The following is a 16914-nucleotide window of genomic DNA, read 5'->3' as shown; positions in this document are numbered from 1 at the left end:
GTGAAGGATCAAACTTGAAGAAGTGCCCACACACAGCAAGCAGTAACTCAATCATAGATTGGAAGACTGTGAAGGATCAAACTTGAAGAAGAAGGACATTCGGGCTCAGATCTTGATTATACTCTGCTACAGAAAGGATTCAAGGGTTAGAGATCTGAGTGGAAGGAGACATTAATTCCGCTGCATCAATGTAAGGTTTTCTTAACTTTATATGTGTTTAATTTATCGTTTCAGAAAGTTCATATTTAGGGTGTTTAAACAACATACTTGTGAGTAGATCTAAGATCCTGGTAAAATAATTTCCAACAAATATGACTCGGAGATACTTGAAACACATATATCGAGTAGAGAGCAAAAAGGGATTAAATCCTCAATGAAAGCACCAAAATATTGACCTCATTTCTAGTCAACGATGCAAAGTCAAATAAACGATAGTATAAGTGTTTGAATAATGTAAATAATAAAGAACTATAAACGACACAAGACTTATAGGGGTTCGGCCCCTGAATTAGTAATGACATACTCCTCTTTTTGTTGTATTTAACTGAGAAATAATAAGACCAAATAAACATGATCAAGTGAGTTTCTTGCTATCTCTGAAAGTTGTAAGCAATTCGGCAGCATAATAGCACTCTTGAGAATCCCAAAAATTGATCTCAGAATAGTGAATATGATGCACTATTTATAGGAAAAAAGATGTAGCTTTTTTACATTTAATTACAGAATAAAGTATTTAATATTTAATTGAGTCAATCCCACGAAATCATCAATTCTCCTTGATTCTCGCAATCCCACACTTATAGGTGTCCTGATTGACCTATTTGTAAGGGATGAAGTTATTGGGATGATTCTGGACATTTTCTCTGCAAGTGTGTTGGTCGGATATTTGTCCGAGAAGTGCCTTCTGAGCTACTCGACATGCTGATCATCATGCTTCGTCTAGTGTACGTTTGGCTATGGTCGACTCTATTTGGCACATACTCTGCCCAACGTCTTCTGGGCAGTCTTCTCGACCATATTGCATATGTCCAGTACCTTCGACACTTGACACATGTCGTATTATTCCATACCACGTCACTAGGTTGTTTTTTGGAATAATACACTCAATGTATTTAATCTTTAGGCCCTTTTTGTTCTGAAATTTATCCTACATTTCTTTTACTCGGTCTCTTGAATTCTATAATACCAAATTTAGTTTGCCAACGATATGATCTGTCCTGATTTTGGATTTGAGATAAAATGTATCTCAGATCGGCTCGGTACAGGTCATACCTCGAATTGGGTCCATATTGGGTTTATCTCGGATTGACCCGAAATAGGACTCATCTCGGTCGTCCGAGATAGGTCTTACCTCGATCTGACCCAAGATAGGACTCATCTCGATCTGACCCAGTTAAGAACATATCTCAGTCGTCCGAGATAGGTTTTATCTCAGTTTGGCCCAAGGTGCGAACAGCTCAAGATAAATAGTATCTCAGTTTGGCTTGTGATAAGAACTTATCTCGGTCATCTGAGATAGGTCGACCGAAGAGAATGAGGACGTGTCCAGGGTTTGACTGTAGTGAGTGCTTCCTGGTGAGAGAGATAGTATTTATCTTGGTAAGATTCGGAATCGGATTTATCTCAACTTGATCCGAGATATATACTACCTCGACCCTGCCTTGAGATGATCCTCTTAATTATATTTCGATTTTCTTTTGGTCCTGATCTTAACGTCTCATTCCCTTAGCTTCCAATCCTTGGTGGGCTTCCATGATATTTGCTTAGTGGGCCTTTCTCATTTTCTGTCTTTGCGTGCTCTTTATTGGCCCAACTTTCCCTCAAACAACAATTTTTCCATCCAAGAAAATGGTTGAAGATGAAGAATTTGGAAACTGAAGAACATAGTAACTGCCGTCAAAGAGAAAATTAAGTTAATTAACTGCCCCACGTCTCTTCCTTTTCATTTTGCAAAACTTAAAAAATAAATTAATTTTACGTCTCTGCTCTATTAACACGTGACCCACACTATGTGACCCAGATAATTAAATAAACATCTCTAGGAAAAATACGTAGTAATAGAGCGGACCCATATATAAGTGAGGTGGGGCAGCCGTCTCCTGAAAAAAAAAATCAAAAAAGAAATACATATGCATTTTAATTAGTTACAACAAATATTAATAATAAAATATTTATAAACTTAATATCAATTTTAGTGTAATGGTTAAGCTACTTAAGATATAGATTAGAAGACAAGGGTTTTAATCTCACAGAATATTTTATTTTTTTTTTAAGTTTATTTTTGCTCCCTCACTTACTAAAAAAAATTATGTCTCCCTCACTTTAAATTCTAGGTCCGCCAGTAACAAATGACCTATACCACTGGTAGACCCAAAATTGAAGTTGAGGGTGACAATTTTTTTTTTCCCGTAAATTAGGTGAGGTATAATTTAATTTTTTACATAATATAATATATTAAAAATTAATCCAAACTTATATTTTTATAATATTAAATAATTTGAAATAAAAAAAAAGTAACAATAAAATTATTAGTTTTAATAATTAAGGCACTAAATATGCAAATAAGAGTTTTTTTTTTAAAAAAAAATTATATATGCATGAGATACCTTGAATTAAAATTAATATTTTGTTAATAATTATAAATATATGTTATAAGTATACATCTTTTTTGCCCTCATAGTGTATACAACCCAAAGTGAACGGCCTTAATATATATATTATTGCATCTCTCTCTCTCGGATCACTATATTATATGATTTGAAAAGAAAAAGAATGATATATAAGGCGGTGAATCAAATGTATTGTCTAAATTCGTAGACAATTGGTATTTAAAAGAGAAAATTACGCACAGCAACTTAATTTTAAAATAATTATTATAAATAGCGGTGACTGTTTAATTGTCTCAACCTACCGAAGATTCTTTTAATTTTTTTAAAAATGTGTATATACGTACTACTTACCCAGCCTTAGTAATTAGTATTAATTACTTTTTCTCTCTTATTTTTTTTTTCTCTCTTAAAAGTTTAAAAAGATTTTCTAGTTACACTGATAATCGTTTGAGCTTAAAAATTATATTATTACAATTTATTCTTTGAGGTGATCATTTTAACATGTGTGAAGCAAATATTCTTTCGCCGTCAACGAAAAAATATTAAAAATTAAAAGTAACTTTTAAGTTTCTTTTAAATTTAGTTAACAATAATAATTAAAATTTTAAATTTAACAAAATATAATATATCAACTAATTTATTTGTTAAGTTTCTAAAATAATTTATAAGAAAATCCTTTATTGATTACTCTTAAAAGTTTATAATTTTTTTTAAAAGTTACGAAATGATATACTTAGAACAAAATTTATATAATAGAGATATTTTGATATTTTTTAAAAATAAAAAAAAATCACATAAAATAACTGAATAGTATCTTAAACATCACAAAATTAGTTGAAAATTATAATGTATGCTATATTTTTTTTAAAAAAAAATGATTATATATACTAATTTTAGTAATAAGTTATAGAATAAGTGCTTATACTTTATTATATATGATTAAAGGTAATAAAAATGTTACTAAAAAAAATTAATGTAAAGTATTTTAAACAACAATATAACATAATGGTAGCTAAAAGAAAGTTTTGTAATGAAACTAATGTTTAAGATACTATTTAGCTTTCTTACAAATTTTGCAAAAAATCTATTAAAATTATTCCACAAAATGGACTTATTTAGATACTATCAAGTAGCTTTTAAGTATCAAATAATATATTCAAAATCCTTTATAAGAAAATCCTTTATTTATTACTCTTAAAAGTTTATAATTTTTTTTAAAGTTACGAAATGATATACTTAGAACAAAGTCTATATAATAGAGATATTTTGATATTTTTCAAACAAAAAAAATCACATAAAATAACTGAGTAGTATCTTAAACATCACAAAATTAGTTGAAAAATTATAATGTATGCTATATTTTTTTAAATGATTATATATACTAATTTTACTAATAAGTTATAGGGTAAGTGCTTATACTTTATTATATCTAATTAAAAGTAATAAAAATGTTACTAAAAAAATTAATGTAAAGTATTTTAAACAACAATATAACATAATGGTAGCTAAATGAAACTAATGTTTAAGATACTATTTAATTTTCTTACAAATTTTGCAAAAAATCTATCAAAATTATTCGACAAAATAGACTTATTAATTTAGATACTATTAAGTAGCCTTTAAGTATCAAATAATAAGGTTACTAATTAGTTAGTATACATACTTAATTTGAATATTTAGTTACTCTTATTTGATAATAAATTATAAAAGAAACTAGAATGTTGTTTTTTATTTTGAATATATTATTGATGATGGTAAAAAATTATGGGTTTTACATAATAAAATGACTATTTTGAAAAATAAATTGAGAAATGATGCTAATTTTGAACTTAAAGAATTAACAGGTAGTTAGTATTCTTTAATTTTAAAATTGTAATGAAAGGAGATAAAAATAAATATGAAAAAATTCTTTGAGTTTAAAAATTAGTTATTATTCTTACAAAAAAAAAATAAATAAATAAATGTGAGCAGAAACATATATACTTTTTTTAGATATTAACATGAGTTTTTTTTTTTAAAAAAAAAAAAAAAAGTTATTATAGTATTACTTTTTATACCAAAGTCAAAATAAATAACTATGTTGGTATAACTCTTCTTTCAAAAAAAAAAAAGCGTAGAGAATAAAAAGCACTAAAAGAAGAAAAAAAAAATTAAGAAGTGGCTAATTTTCACATAATGAAAAAAGAAAAAGAAAAAACTAAAAAAAACTAATAGGTTCAGACTAACGAAAAAATATTGGAGTGTGAATATATATTATTTTATTTTAAGTATAAAAGTATACGTAATATTTATATTAAAATTTGTAATGGTATCAGCGTAAATAATTTCAGTATTGAGTATATAATTAAAAGTTCCCTTATTTAAAAACCAGTATAATATGAACTTTCGATGTTATAACTGTCATATTTCAGTAATAAAATAATATAGTGTGTAAGTGTAACAACAATGTGCTCCTCTCAACAGATGCTTTTAAAAAAAATGGATTGATTCACTTTCTACCTCTTTTGACATTAGAAAATAAAAATTTAGTCTAACTTTTTTCTTATTATTATTTTTTTCATATTTGTGTACGTTATAATTACTTTACAAAATAACTATAAAGTTTATAATATATTAACTGAAGACTATTTAGAATGAATAGATTAGGGCCACATTCACACATTTACGCATGTAATATAATATTTAAATCCTATTTATAGTGTTTTAAATATTTTTAAATTTTACAAAATATCTTAAATAACTATAACCAATTATGAGAAAAAATTTAACTACTAAAATTATTTTAATATACCAAAATAAATAAAAATATATTAGTACATTTATCTAAAAAAAGTGCATTATCAAAATTTTCCAATAATATATTTACCAAATAAAGTCAAAGAAGTACTTCCCATATTTCCACAAAGATTAAAGAAGCCAAATAAAAGAAGGGTGTCATGAATTTATGATCTAGAAAATATTTCTTCAATTGCTTTTAATTTAAACCAAAAATATCTTTACAAACACACAAAAGTACCTCTCCTTAACATAATTTAGAAATAACATAACATTTTCATTATATTATTATTATATATAATAAACTATAGATAACTAAGTAATTAATTATCCACTAAAGTAGGCCGGCAAACATTAGCCAAGGCACTAACTTTCAGTGATTACTTAATTTTTGCATTAAACTATTGTTTTTTTCTTCAAAATAAATAACGAAAAAAGACAAAAAAAAAAATGAAAATATAATTAAAAGAGCCCAAACGAGGCCCATTCAGCGTCACTAATGGGCCTAGGCGACCATCGACAGGACAACGGAGAAGACAGAGACGACGGAGATCGTTCTCGAAGTGGCGAAACGAACGATTTTCGAGACGAAAAGGACGATCGCCGTGGAGGCGTTTCTAGCTCCGATGATGCATATTCATTATTATTCTTCTTCTTCTTCTTGATGCTCTCCTTTTTCTTAAGCTGTGCAGAGGAAGGGAAGCATCCCATTCCCATAGGCACAGTTACAGACTCATCGGATCGGAAAAGAACCGACTTTTCGAAACGCCACCGCGAAGAACCGGACCGAAAAGAAGGACTAGTCTGGTGTGGTGGTGGAGGAGGAAGAGGGTGGTGATGATTGTTGTGGTTTTGTTGTTGGGATTCCTTGGGAACACCGGGTATGATCTCCCACTTGAATGGAATTGTTCCTGCCTTTTTAAACGATTCATCTATACCCATTTTTCTTTTCTTTCTCTTTCCGACTCTCTGTGTTTATTTGTTTAAATGTAATCGTAATGTTTTGGTTTTCTTTCTCTCTATATATATACATAAATTGATAATTGAAATTAGAGACCATTTTTCTTTTTCTTCTAACTAAAAAAAAGAGGAAAATTCAAAGATGTGTTGGCGAGATTAAAGGCTTGAAGTGGGGTAGTAAAGTGGGGACCATTATTATTATGTATCATAGTTGTGAAGGAGATTTTTTTTTTTTTTGAAATGGAGTTGTGGAGGAGATTAATGGGTAATATTTTCTTAGTCACTTAATTGACTTTAGTCTCTACTACCCACTATGAAAAATAATAATGGAAAAATATATATTTAATTTAAACCATCCCAAACAAAAAATTTAAAATTTGTGCTAAATTTAACACACATAAAAATATTTAGTCTACTATTACAATTATATTTTAATGTATAAGATGTAAAATAAAGAAAAAATAATTAATTATATTGATGATTATATAAAAATTATTATTTTATATTTTTTTATTATTTAAATAATGGTAATATAGTAAATAAAGAATGTAAAATTTAGTAAAAATTAATAAATAATAATAATTAGTGGTACTATAATAAGTAGAAATGTATTATAACACACTTTTTAGAATAAAAAAGTAGTTTTTAAGTGTTAAAATATACTAATACACTATCTTTTTGACACTCTATTGAAGATGCACTTATACCCAAAAACCATTCAAGAGAGTCTTTTATTATTATTATTTTATATGTTGGTATATATTATAGTTATTTATGATTATTTATAAATTTTAAATTTTTTTTAAATAATTTATAGAATCGAAAATATGTTTTAAATATTTTATTGCTCGTACAACTGTTTATTTTAAATGACGTAGTAAGTAATAATTTTAAACTTATTTTTGGCACTACAAACTTTTTAAATTTTTTAAAAATTTATAACTAACCCTAAATAACTATGATATATACATAATGATAAAAAAAAAAGTCTCTTAAAACGCTAAGGCTGCGTAAAGCAAATGCATAACAATAGTCCTTCCAATTAAAACATTCTTTTATCTGTTTGCCAAACGGGACTCTTGTTTCAACAACTTCCAAACATCATTTTTTTAGGCTCCAAACATAAAAGTAGGATTAAAAGTTACAAGACATCTTTTATTTAATTTTATATCTTTTTCCTAAGTGTAAAAATTAGGATAAAAAATCCCTTTTATTATAGTTACTCATCCTCAACGCCCAAAAAATAAAAAACAGATATAGAAAAATGTACCAAAATACTTCTTTTAAAGGGTGTTTATAGACTAGCCCATTAAAGAAAAAATATTAGAAATTTTTGTGGCCGTAGACCTTCTTAAAAATTCGTTTTGGTAGATTCTTTATTTGTTTCAGTATCAAAAAAAAAATTAGTGTAATAATTTTTTTTCATGATCACATGTATTGTAGCTATTTATGACCACGTGTAAATTTTTATAAAATTCTGAATAGTTTCCAATTCTAAAAATAATGTTTAAACAGTTACTAACATTCCGTATAAGAAAAATCGACGTACATACAACAAAATATATAAATTTTATTTTCGGTATTGTAAACTATTTAGAATTTTTAGAAAATTTACAGGTGATCTTAAATAATTATAACATACACGATCATAAAACTAATTTTTTTTTTTTAAAGTGTCGAAACAAATAGAAGTTCTACCAAAATAAACTTACCCAAAAATATTTAGTGAAATTGCCAATTTTATTCACTCTTTCATTTTGTTTGTTTTGTCTAATATTGGTACAATTTGAAAAGCAAGACACACATACAAATGTTAGGTGCCACTATGCATCTTAGCAATTTTCTACCTCTTTGATAATAATGTGTGGAGTAGAAAGAGACTTCTCCTTTTTAGTTGAAAAATCAAGGGAGTTAGGCTAGTGGAAGATAATAATAATATCCACTTATGCATATAATTTCATAATTGCATGATTTTAAGTCTTGGACTGGGATTCTTTTGCATTTTAACTTCAAGTGCAAACCTTTCAATTCCAGTGTGTGGTTTTTACACGTTGTTGAACGAGTCTTGTTTTTTATTCTTATTTAATGCAAGTTGTAACGGTTATGAAATTTATTATAAATAAATAAGAGCACCCATAGTGGAAGGGGTATAATAGGCAATAGTTAAAAATGAGTATTGTTATTGGGTATCAATAGTGCTTAACACTTTCTCAATGTGTCGCCTTGCGATTGATTAGCGATACTCCTTAAAAGTTATTATATTAAACTATATGAAATCTATTATAGCTCAAAAATTTAGGGGAAGTACTACTATTGAGTAAATACCATTTTAGAAATTGTATTTTACAAAAATTACCGATTGGATCGTCTATTTTGTTAAATGAAAAAATAGATCTTGTATCTTCTACAATGGTAAATATAAGACCATGAGCTTAATTTTTGAAACTTTTTTTTTTTAATATAACCAACTTAAAGATAATTCCTAACACAAATAAATAGAGAAAATATATATATTTTTGTCATAATACTTTTAGATTTAATTATTATTAAATTTTATTTTCACACAAAATCAATTCAAGGTCTTGTATTATTTTAAAAGGGAAATTTGATTTTCTATACTTAGAAAATCAAAAAATTTGATTTCTAAACCAATAATTTAAACCCTAAAAAAACTATACCTTTTTTTTCAAAACCCCAAAAATACCCCCAAACTCTCACAGCATCTCTCTTTCTCTCTCTATCTCGGCCGGTCCCAAGAATCCCACACCCAAGGTCCGACCATCGGACCTCTCTCTTCCCCTCTCTCTCTCACATCGCAGGAAAAAAAAAATTTAAAAGACGGTCGGACCTTGGGGTCCGATGGGTCCGATTGGTCGGACCCATCGGACCCCAAGGTCCGACCATCGGACTTCTTTCTTCCTCTCTCTCTCAAATCGCAGAAAAAAAAAATTAAAAGACGGTCGGACCTTGGGGTCCGATGGGTCCGATTGGTCGGACCCATCGGACCCCAAGGTCCGACCATCGGACCTCTGTCTTCTTCCCTCTCTCAAATCGCAGGAAAAAAAAAAGTTTCTGAGACGGTCGGACGGGTTGGGGTCGGACTGGGGTTGCTCTTTCGGGTTGGGGTTGGGGTCGGAGGGGTTGGGGTCGTGGTCGACGGGGGTGAGGGTGGTGATCGGCGTTGGGGTTGACGTGGATGGGTGAGGGTGGTTCGGGTGAGGGTGGGCGGTTGGGGTGAGATAGAGGGAGAGAGAGATGATGCAGAGAGAGAGAGAGAATATTGTGAGGGGGGTATTTTTGGGGTTTTAAAAAAAAAGGAATAGTTTTTTTAGGTTTTAAATTTTTGGTTTAGGAAATTTTTTTTTTGATTTTCTAAGTATAGAAAATCAAATTTCCCTTTTAAAAAATACAACATCCATCTTGTATACATTTATATATATGTTGCCTTCGTCAAACATCATTTTGATTTGTTTTTTTTTTTTTTTTGATTTAAGCGTTTATATATTACAACATGTTTTACCTGGGACTCGAACCCAGGATCTCCAACACTCACACACCCATCTATGGCTACTTGAACTAGCCTCAAGTGGTTTCATTTTGATTTGTTTAATTCCACATTAATATCACTCTTATCGCCAAACGATGGGATTTTAATTATTTCATAATCCAATATATACCATTAGAGTTAGAATCAAACGATATAGGGTTCTAAAATTAGTTAAAATCTCACAAAATGATATTGGGATTTTGTTCATTTCCTATAAGTGCTCAAGATCCTTACATTTTAAAAAAAGAGAAGACACTCATACGGAAGTAGCTGTCCTAAAATTTCAACAAATCTCGACTTCATGACATTGTCTTGACTTTGTACTCAAAACAAAAATACGAAAGAAATAATAATAAAAAAAATGCTAATTAGTATTTTTGTCCTTTGAACTTTGACATGTACTAAATCATGCCCCTGAACTTTTAAGTTCGTTAAAAATGTCTCCTGAACTATTGAGATTGTTGAATTTAAGGACTTCTGTCTAATTTCATTCAATTTTACTATTTTAGTGATTATTTATGTACTGAACCATACTCCCCAGACTTTGATATCTACCAAATCACGTCCCTCAAACTTTGACATGTACTAAATTATGTCCCTTGAACTTTCATCCATGTTAGACTTTTTTACTAAAATTAGAAAAAAGTCCTTAAATCCAACAATCTCAATAGTTTAGGGGACATTTTTAGTGGCCTTAAAAGTTCAGGGGCATGATTTAGTACATGTCAAAGTTCAGGGACAAAAATCTTAATTAGCCTTAAAAAAAAAAATAAAGTAAAATGGCTTTTAAATCCAGCAATGATAGTATCCGTAATCTTAGGCTTAGGCTCATTATGTAAACGTGAAAGTAACTTTCAATTGGTTTAGTCGAAATTCTATGAGTTTAAACAATAACGGGGAGCATATCAAGGCATGCCAAAATTATGCTGCAACCATATATAGACTTTCTTTCAAGCATGCCACATTACATATATATATATGATGTGAGTTGGAAAATTGCTTATAATATCATGAACGGAGAAAAAGAGAAATAAATGATAAAAGGAAACACTACCTAAAAGTGTAGTTAAATGTAAATGTCTCACATAATTTAATTTAGAGCATTGTTATTAGGCATTACCTCTAGACATGTCACATTGTGATTGACTAGCGATACTTCTTAAAAGTTATTATATTAAACTATATGGGACTCGATACTTAGTTGGACTAATAGTGATATTGACACATAAGAGGGTACTAGGCACCAATTAATTGTGTCTTTTATTATTTTTCTTTAATTTAATAACTATTATAGAATATCGCTAACTATTTACAAATCGCTACCTCTAGGTGGTGCAAGAATAATTATTGATGCCTATCAACAATGCTCGACTACTACTACTTGTTGCCACTAATTTTTACTAATGTACAAGGCCTATTAAAGCACAACCACGTGGCTTGTGGGACCCCGATTGGTGGGAAGTAAGATTTTATCATTAGACTGTAATTAGGCACCATTTTTAGAGGAGTAAAAGCATCTGCAAAGGTGATGTTAAAGAATAGGCTTTGTGTTAGTTAGAGTTAGTTACTTTGCTCTCACGGTTGAGTTAGTTAGGTTGTTTAGATTTTGTTAGTTGGTTATGTTAGCTTAATTGAGCTCTTGTATATAACTGGATTGCTCATTAAGAATTCAATAACAGAGATCATTTTCTTTCATTTTCTTCTCTCAAGAATCTTAACATGGTATCAGAGCAAGTTCTTTGATACAGAGGGTTTCGTCTTCCTCCACTTGTCTCTTCTTTGTTCTTCGTTCTCTATTTGTTTCAAACTCCATGGATGGCAACTTGAGAAGTACTTTTGGCCAATGGGCATCGAAGGAACCAGTTTCGTTCAAGCACTCGTTGTCTTCCAAGCTTGACGAAAAATAACTTTCTTTCATGGAAACACCAAATTCTCACGGTTGTGAAAGGGTATCGTCTCCAAACTCTGCTCCTCCACAATACGATATTGAAGCAGATTGCATCAACGACAATGTCTCTCCTAAGAAATTGACTAAGTGATGTCAATATATTACTTAAGCATCAAAAAATACAAGTCTGAGATGTTTTTTTCACTCACACAACGTCTAGGTAAACGTCAGTATGTCAATCTAGACAATGTGTGTTGAACGATCTTCAGTAAAACGACTATAATTTCCTCAATATTAATCTGATTGCCGCGATTCTACTTTTATTTTAAAGTACTTTCAAAGCTCTTTCAAGTCATGTATCTCACTCATATCGCAATTCTCAAAATTTCAAGTTCAAATTTTGTCTCCAAGACAAGTGTGATTTTTTTCTGAAATTACCCAAAAACGATTTAACGACCGTGATTCAAGATCCAAAATTAACTATTTTCATGAATAGTTAATTTTAGCCATAGTGATTTCTTTATATTTTTTATAATATTTTATTGTTATTTTAATGGACCTCATTTCTTATAAAAAGAGAACTCCATTAGCTTATTTTTTGCTATCTATTAAGTGCCCATAAGGTGAGAGCACATCTCTTTACTTTTCTTCTCTAAAAATTTGAGCTTTTTTGTTTATCAATTCTCTTGTAATTTTTGTGAGAAATAAAAATTTAAAGTGGACGTAGCTTCATTATCATCGCGACATAGGAAGTGATTTACTATAAATTTTATATATCTCTCATAAATATTTACTTGACTCATTATTCATCTCGTCAATCTAGCGAGCTGGTGTTGACCATTTTTCAGCATCAACAAAATGTATTAAAAATTCCATATAAATTAAAGCTTTTTTAAAGTATAAGCATACTTAAAAGATTACGAAAGAGGTAACAATAATTAATATTTAGAGTGAGACATAAGTTTGAAAGTATCTTGAAAACATCAAACTAAAAACAACTGACAATCCTACAGCCAGGTCGCATATATACCCTGACAAATAGATGACTCCAATGCTCACTTGTCTATCTTGTTCTTCTTCAGTTTACCGACCACATGAAGTAACTAGGTAAGCGAAAAACACTTAATAAATCAACCTTATAAAAACACGAGAGTACGATTAACAAATCAATCATTTAATTAGGAAACAAACCCATCTTGGCTTACCATGAAGAGTGTTGAAATAAATAATACAACTTGAACATAGTTTGGGATTTTTGAGACCCTTCAATACAAGACTAAGACATAGTATAACTGGAAATAGACAAAGTGTTAGAATTTTGTGCCATTATAACCATTTATTATTAATAAAAATATATAAATTTATTGTGACTTGATAGTATAATTAAGGTGAAAGTATTTATTATAAATATGAAAATATATAGCTTCCATTTATGGAAGTGTCATTTATAAGGAACTAAGATTTTAAGGACGTTTAGGGTTAAATGGTAAATTATTATCTTCTCGTTAGTAGATCACCTATAAAGGTTGAATGACGGCTATGGTTGTAACAATAAATAATACATCTATATTATATAAAGAGCATTTTTTAAATTTAAAAGTGTACTTCTAAGTTTATAATAAAGTTACATGAAAATACTTAGGTAATAAATTTATGGAGCTTTTTCAATTTTGTATTTCAAAATAATTTTTTTTTGCATTTTTACGGAATTCTACATAGAAACTCTTATTGCAACTACTGCGGCAACCTAAATTGTAAAAAAAAATCGTATAGAAACTCATATTGCAACTAGCGCTGCAACCATTTTAGAAACCCAAACCGTAAATTAGAAAAAAAAGTTAAAAAAAAACAGTATATGTGGTAATTTCCCTAAATTTAGTTGATAAATTCACGATAAACTTATTGGATCTTGAATTCATAGATTCATAATTCACAGTTCACACTTTGTTTTTGATTAATTTATCTAAATAGACTTAATTAATTATTTTAAGTAACAATTATAACTGATAAAATGAACTTATTGACAAACATGTGTGATGTTAAATAAAGTCTCTAAAGTAAACTAAAATATTTTTATCAAGAATGATTTGAGAAAATGGTTTATTTTATAGAGTTGTTATCATCATTCAATTTACTATCTCTAATAGAATCGCTTCTAGGTCATATAAAAGTAACTTATCCCAAAATTATTTTATTACAATATGAAGTTTATTAATTACGACTACTACATCAAGATTTTACTATTGTATTTTACATGGAACAAGCAGCCAATGCAAATTCCAGCACATTAAGTAAACACCATCTACATACCAATATTCCAATGTTTACAAAAGTACCTCATTTTCCATAATATAACAAGAAACACAAAACACTAGAATTTCATACCACACTCAGCCTTATCCATAAGCCCAACACCAAAACTAGGCCCAGGCATGTCATTGAGCCAATGCAAATCCTCAAATTGGCAACGAGGCCTATCTATGGGCCACTCCACATTAACAGGCCTTAGGGATTTATGGACCCAAAAAGGAGTTCCATCTTCATAAGAATTATGAGTCAATCTCCTTAAATCAGAACCGTCCAATTTAACAGTGAATATCTCACCGTAGGGTTGGTAGTGATGTGTGTTCGAGATTGGCTCAGCTGATATACCCGCGTAGTCTGTTGTAAAAACTATGCTCTTCCCATCAGGGCTGAACTCCGGGTGGTTAACCCGACCACCCGACCCGCTTTTAATCAACTTTCTCAACCCGGTTCCATTCGGGTGGATCAAATACAGCTCGAAGCTACCGCCACCGGGATTATGCCGATCCGAAGCGAACGCGATCAACTCCCCATCTGGAGACCAACTGCACATGGTGTCACTCCATGGACCCTCCGTTAACCTTTGGAGCCCACCCTTCTCTCCATCCTCAGCGTCCATTATGTATAGGTTCTTGTAACCAGTTTTACCTGACCGGAATACAATACGTTTCCCGTCAGGCGACGGTGAAGGGAAAGCGTTGTTTAAACCGTTTGTTGTCAGTTTCTTTACGATTACATGATCTGGGTTCTCGATGTTTATGGATATTATATCGACCTCTGCACTTACCGGGGCAAATTCTGGTCCGGCACCGGTGTATATGACTCCGTTACGAACTGGGTCCCAGACGGTCGAGAAAGCATTTCCGTTATAGACTTTTCTCCGGTTTGAACCGTCTAGGTTCACGGCGTATACGCCTGGGAATTCAACGAAAGCGATTACGTCATTTTTCGGTGAGACTGAAGGGAAGGAGCCGTCGATTCTGAAGAGAGAGATGTCGGAGACGGGGCTGTGAACGTTTTCGAGGAATAGTTTGGAGTTTTTTCTTCCGTTTCCGTCTCCCCTGCACTTGTGGTACCCGACCCGGGTCGAATCGGGCGAGATGAACGGGTTTAGATGGTGAGACTGCGGCGAGACCAACCGAGTTAGCTCTTTGAACTCGTTCTTCTTCAGGTCATATAGCTCTATATGGCGAAAACTCGAAGTGGGTCTTCTTGTAGCAACGGCTATGAAGTTCTTGTTCCCCGGTGAAGTAGCTGGTGTGAACGCGTGGAGACCAGGTGGGGTGACTCGCTCAATCACCACCGAGTCAACAGAAATCTTACCGTTGCTTGGTAAAATAGCTCTGTAAATACTCCACCACTGATCTTCACCTCTTCGGTGAAAGTATAAAGTCGATTCATCTACCCAACTTGGCCATCCACCGTGTTCAACAATCTTGACTCGTTGAGTTCCATCCCGAGTCAAGAAAATATAAATATCCGTACTAAGCTCCTCAACTTCACCATCCCATCCCTTTGCTCCGTACGAAGCCACCGCCGTCCTAATCCCGGAAGGTGACACGGCGGGGCTAAAATCAGCAACACCATAGGGGGTTAACCTCCGAGTCACGCCTGATTTCAATTCAGTTGAGTACACTGCAGCCCAACTCGTTCTGGGCTCACCTGTGTTCTCATGAGTTGATACATAAATCACATGATTACCTATCAAATTAGGCTTATCTTTCATAGAAATCTTGTCACTAACCAGCTTTTTACCCAAGATAGGAACTTGAACACGATCGAAAACTTCGAGGGCCGACCTTCTTCTTCTGGCGTTTTCAGAATTAGGATCATCAGAAATTACAACATCGTAGTAAAGATTCGACACCCCATCTCGCTCCGTGACATAAACGACCTGCAAAGGAGGTGGGTCGACCCCAAAAATGGTCTGTACCAGAGTTTGGTTGGGTAAGAGAGATAGAAGCGAGGCAGTCGAGGAAGGAGAAGGAAAGTGACCGTTGAAATTAACGGATTCTCCATCAGTGATCTGAATTTCGTCGAACAAGGTCGGTGGGTGGTGCTCCTCGTTAATCGGGAGGCTGAAAATATCAAAGGCGTAGTCTAATCGGCCGAGGGTAGTGAAGATGATGCTGCTCCCAGCACCACCGTGTTCGGCCTTAGCACAGAGAAGTGCCACCAGAAAATGGAAGAGAAGAAGATTGGATTTCATTTTGGTGGAGAGTGAGTGTGGAGTTGAGTGAAGTGAGGGAGCCAGCCAACTCACGGGTTAACTAAAACAAAGGATAAGGGGCCGACCTCCACCAACAAACACGTTGGAGTATTTGATTGGTTGGTAGTTATGGGTGGGACCACTTTCTTATATGTGAGGCTGGTGGTCAGTTTATATCCTCGGATAGACTTGAGCTTTTGCTCTGCTATCGACGAGTTTTTTCTTTTTTTTTAACAAAAAAAATTGTCGTTTGGCAAAAAAAAAATATTTTATATATATGGTGTTAATATTTTGGGTTAATTTCACAAATGTACGAAAACAACAACAAAAATAACAAAAATATGGTTTCACAGAATTTTAAATATTTTTACGATTTTTTTGATTTTATTTACATAAAATACGGTTTACGTTGAAATTTTGTTTATTTGTTGTTAATTTTATGCTTGTTTAGCCAAAAATGTCCACTATTGCTTGAACTTAAAGTGTTTCGATCGAAATCCCATATGCCCTGCATATTTTGAACTTACAAAGTGTCTTTCCACTTTCCATCATGAATTGGTTTGACACCATATTGATTGCTGATACCAAAAATTAGCCATCATACTTTCCAACCGATCACAAA

The 16914-nt window shown here is 31.6% G+C and overlaps 2 protein-coding genes across 2 annotated transcripts; both read right to left on the bottom strand.

Moving 5' to 3' along the window:
- Positions 1-5640: 5640 nt before the first annotated feature.
- Positions 5641-6409, bottom strand: LOC115699790 (uncharacterized). The gene has a single exon (XM_030627337.2). The coding sequence runs from the start codon at positions 6324-6326 to the stop codon at positions 5847-5849; it is 480 nt and encodes a 159-aa protein (XP_030483197.1). The 5' UTR covers positions 6327-6409; the 3' UTR covers positions 5641-5846.
- A 7533-nt stretch (positions 6410-13942) lies between these two features.
- On the bottom strand, positions 13943-16336 carry LOC115699796 (uncharacterized). Its single transcript, XM_030627343.2, has one exon. The coding sequence runs from the start codon at positions 16290-16292 to the stop codon at positions 14151-14153; it is 2142 nt and encodes a 713-aa protein (XP_030483203.1). The 5' UTR covers positions 16293-16336; the 3' UTR covers positions 13943-14150.
- Between the last annotated feature and the right edge of the window lie 578 nt (positions 16337-16914).

Source organism: Cannabis sativa, chromosome X (genome assembly GCF_029168945.1).
Source record: "Cannabis sativa cultivar Pink pepper isolate KNU-18-1 chromosome X, ASM2916894v1, whole genome shotgun sequence".
In the NCBI taxonomy this organism is placed as follows: Eukaryota; Viridiplantae; Streptophyta; class Magnoliopsida; order Rosales; family Cannabaceae; genus Cannabis; species Cannabis sativa.
The sequence above is the reverse complement of the archived record's forward strand: the minus strand, read 5'-3'. Positions and strand labels throughout refer to the sequence as shown.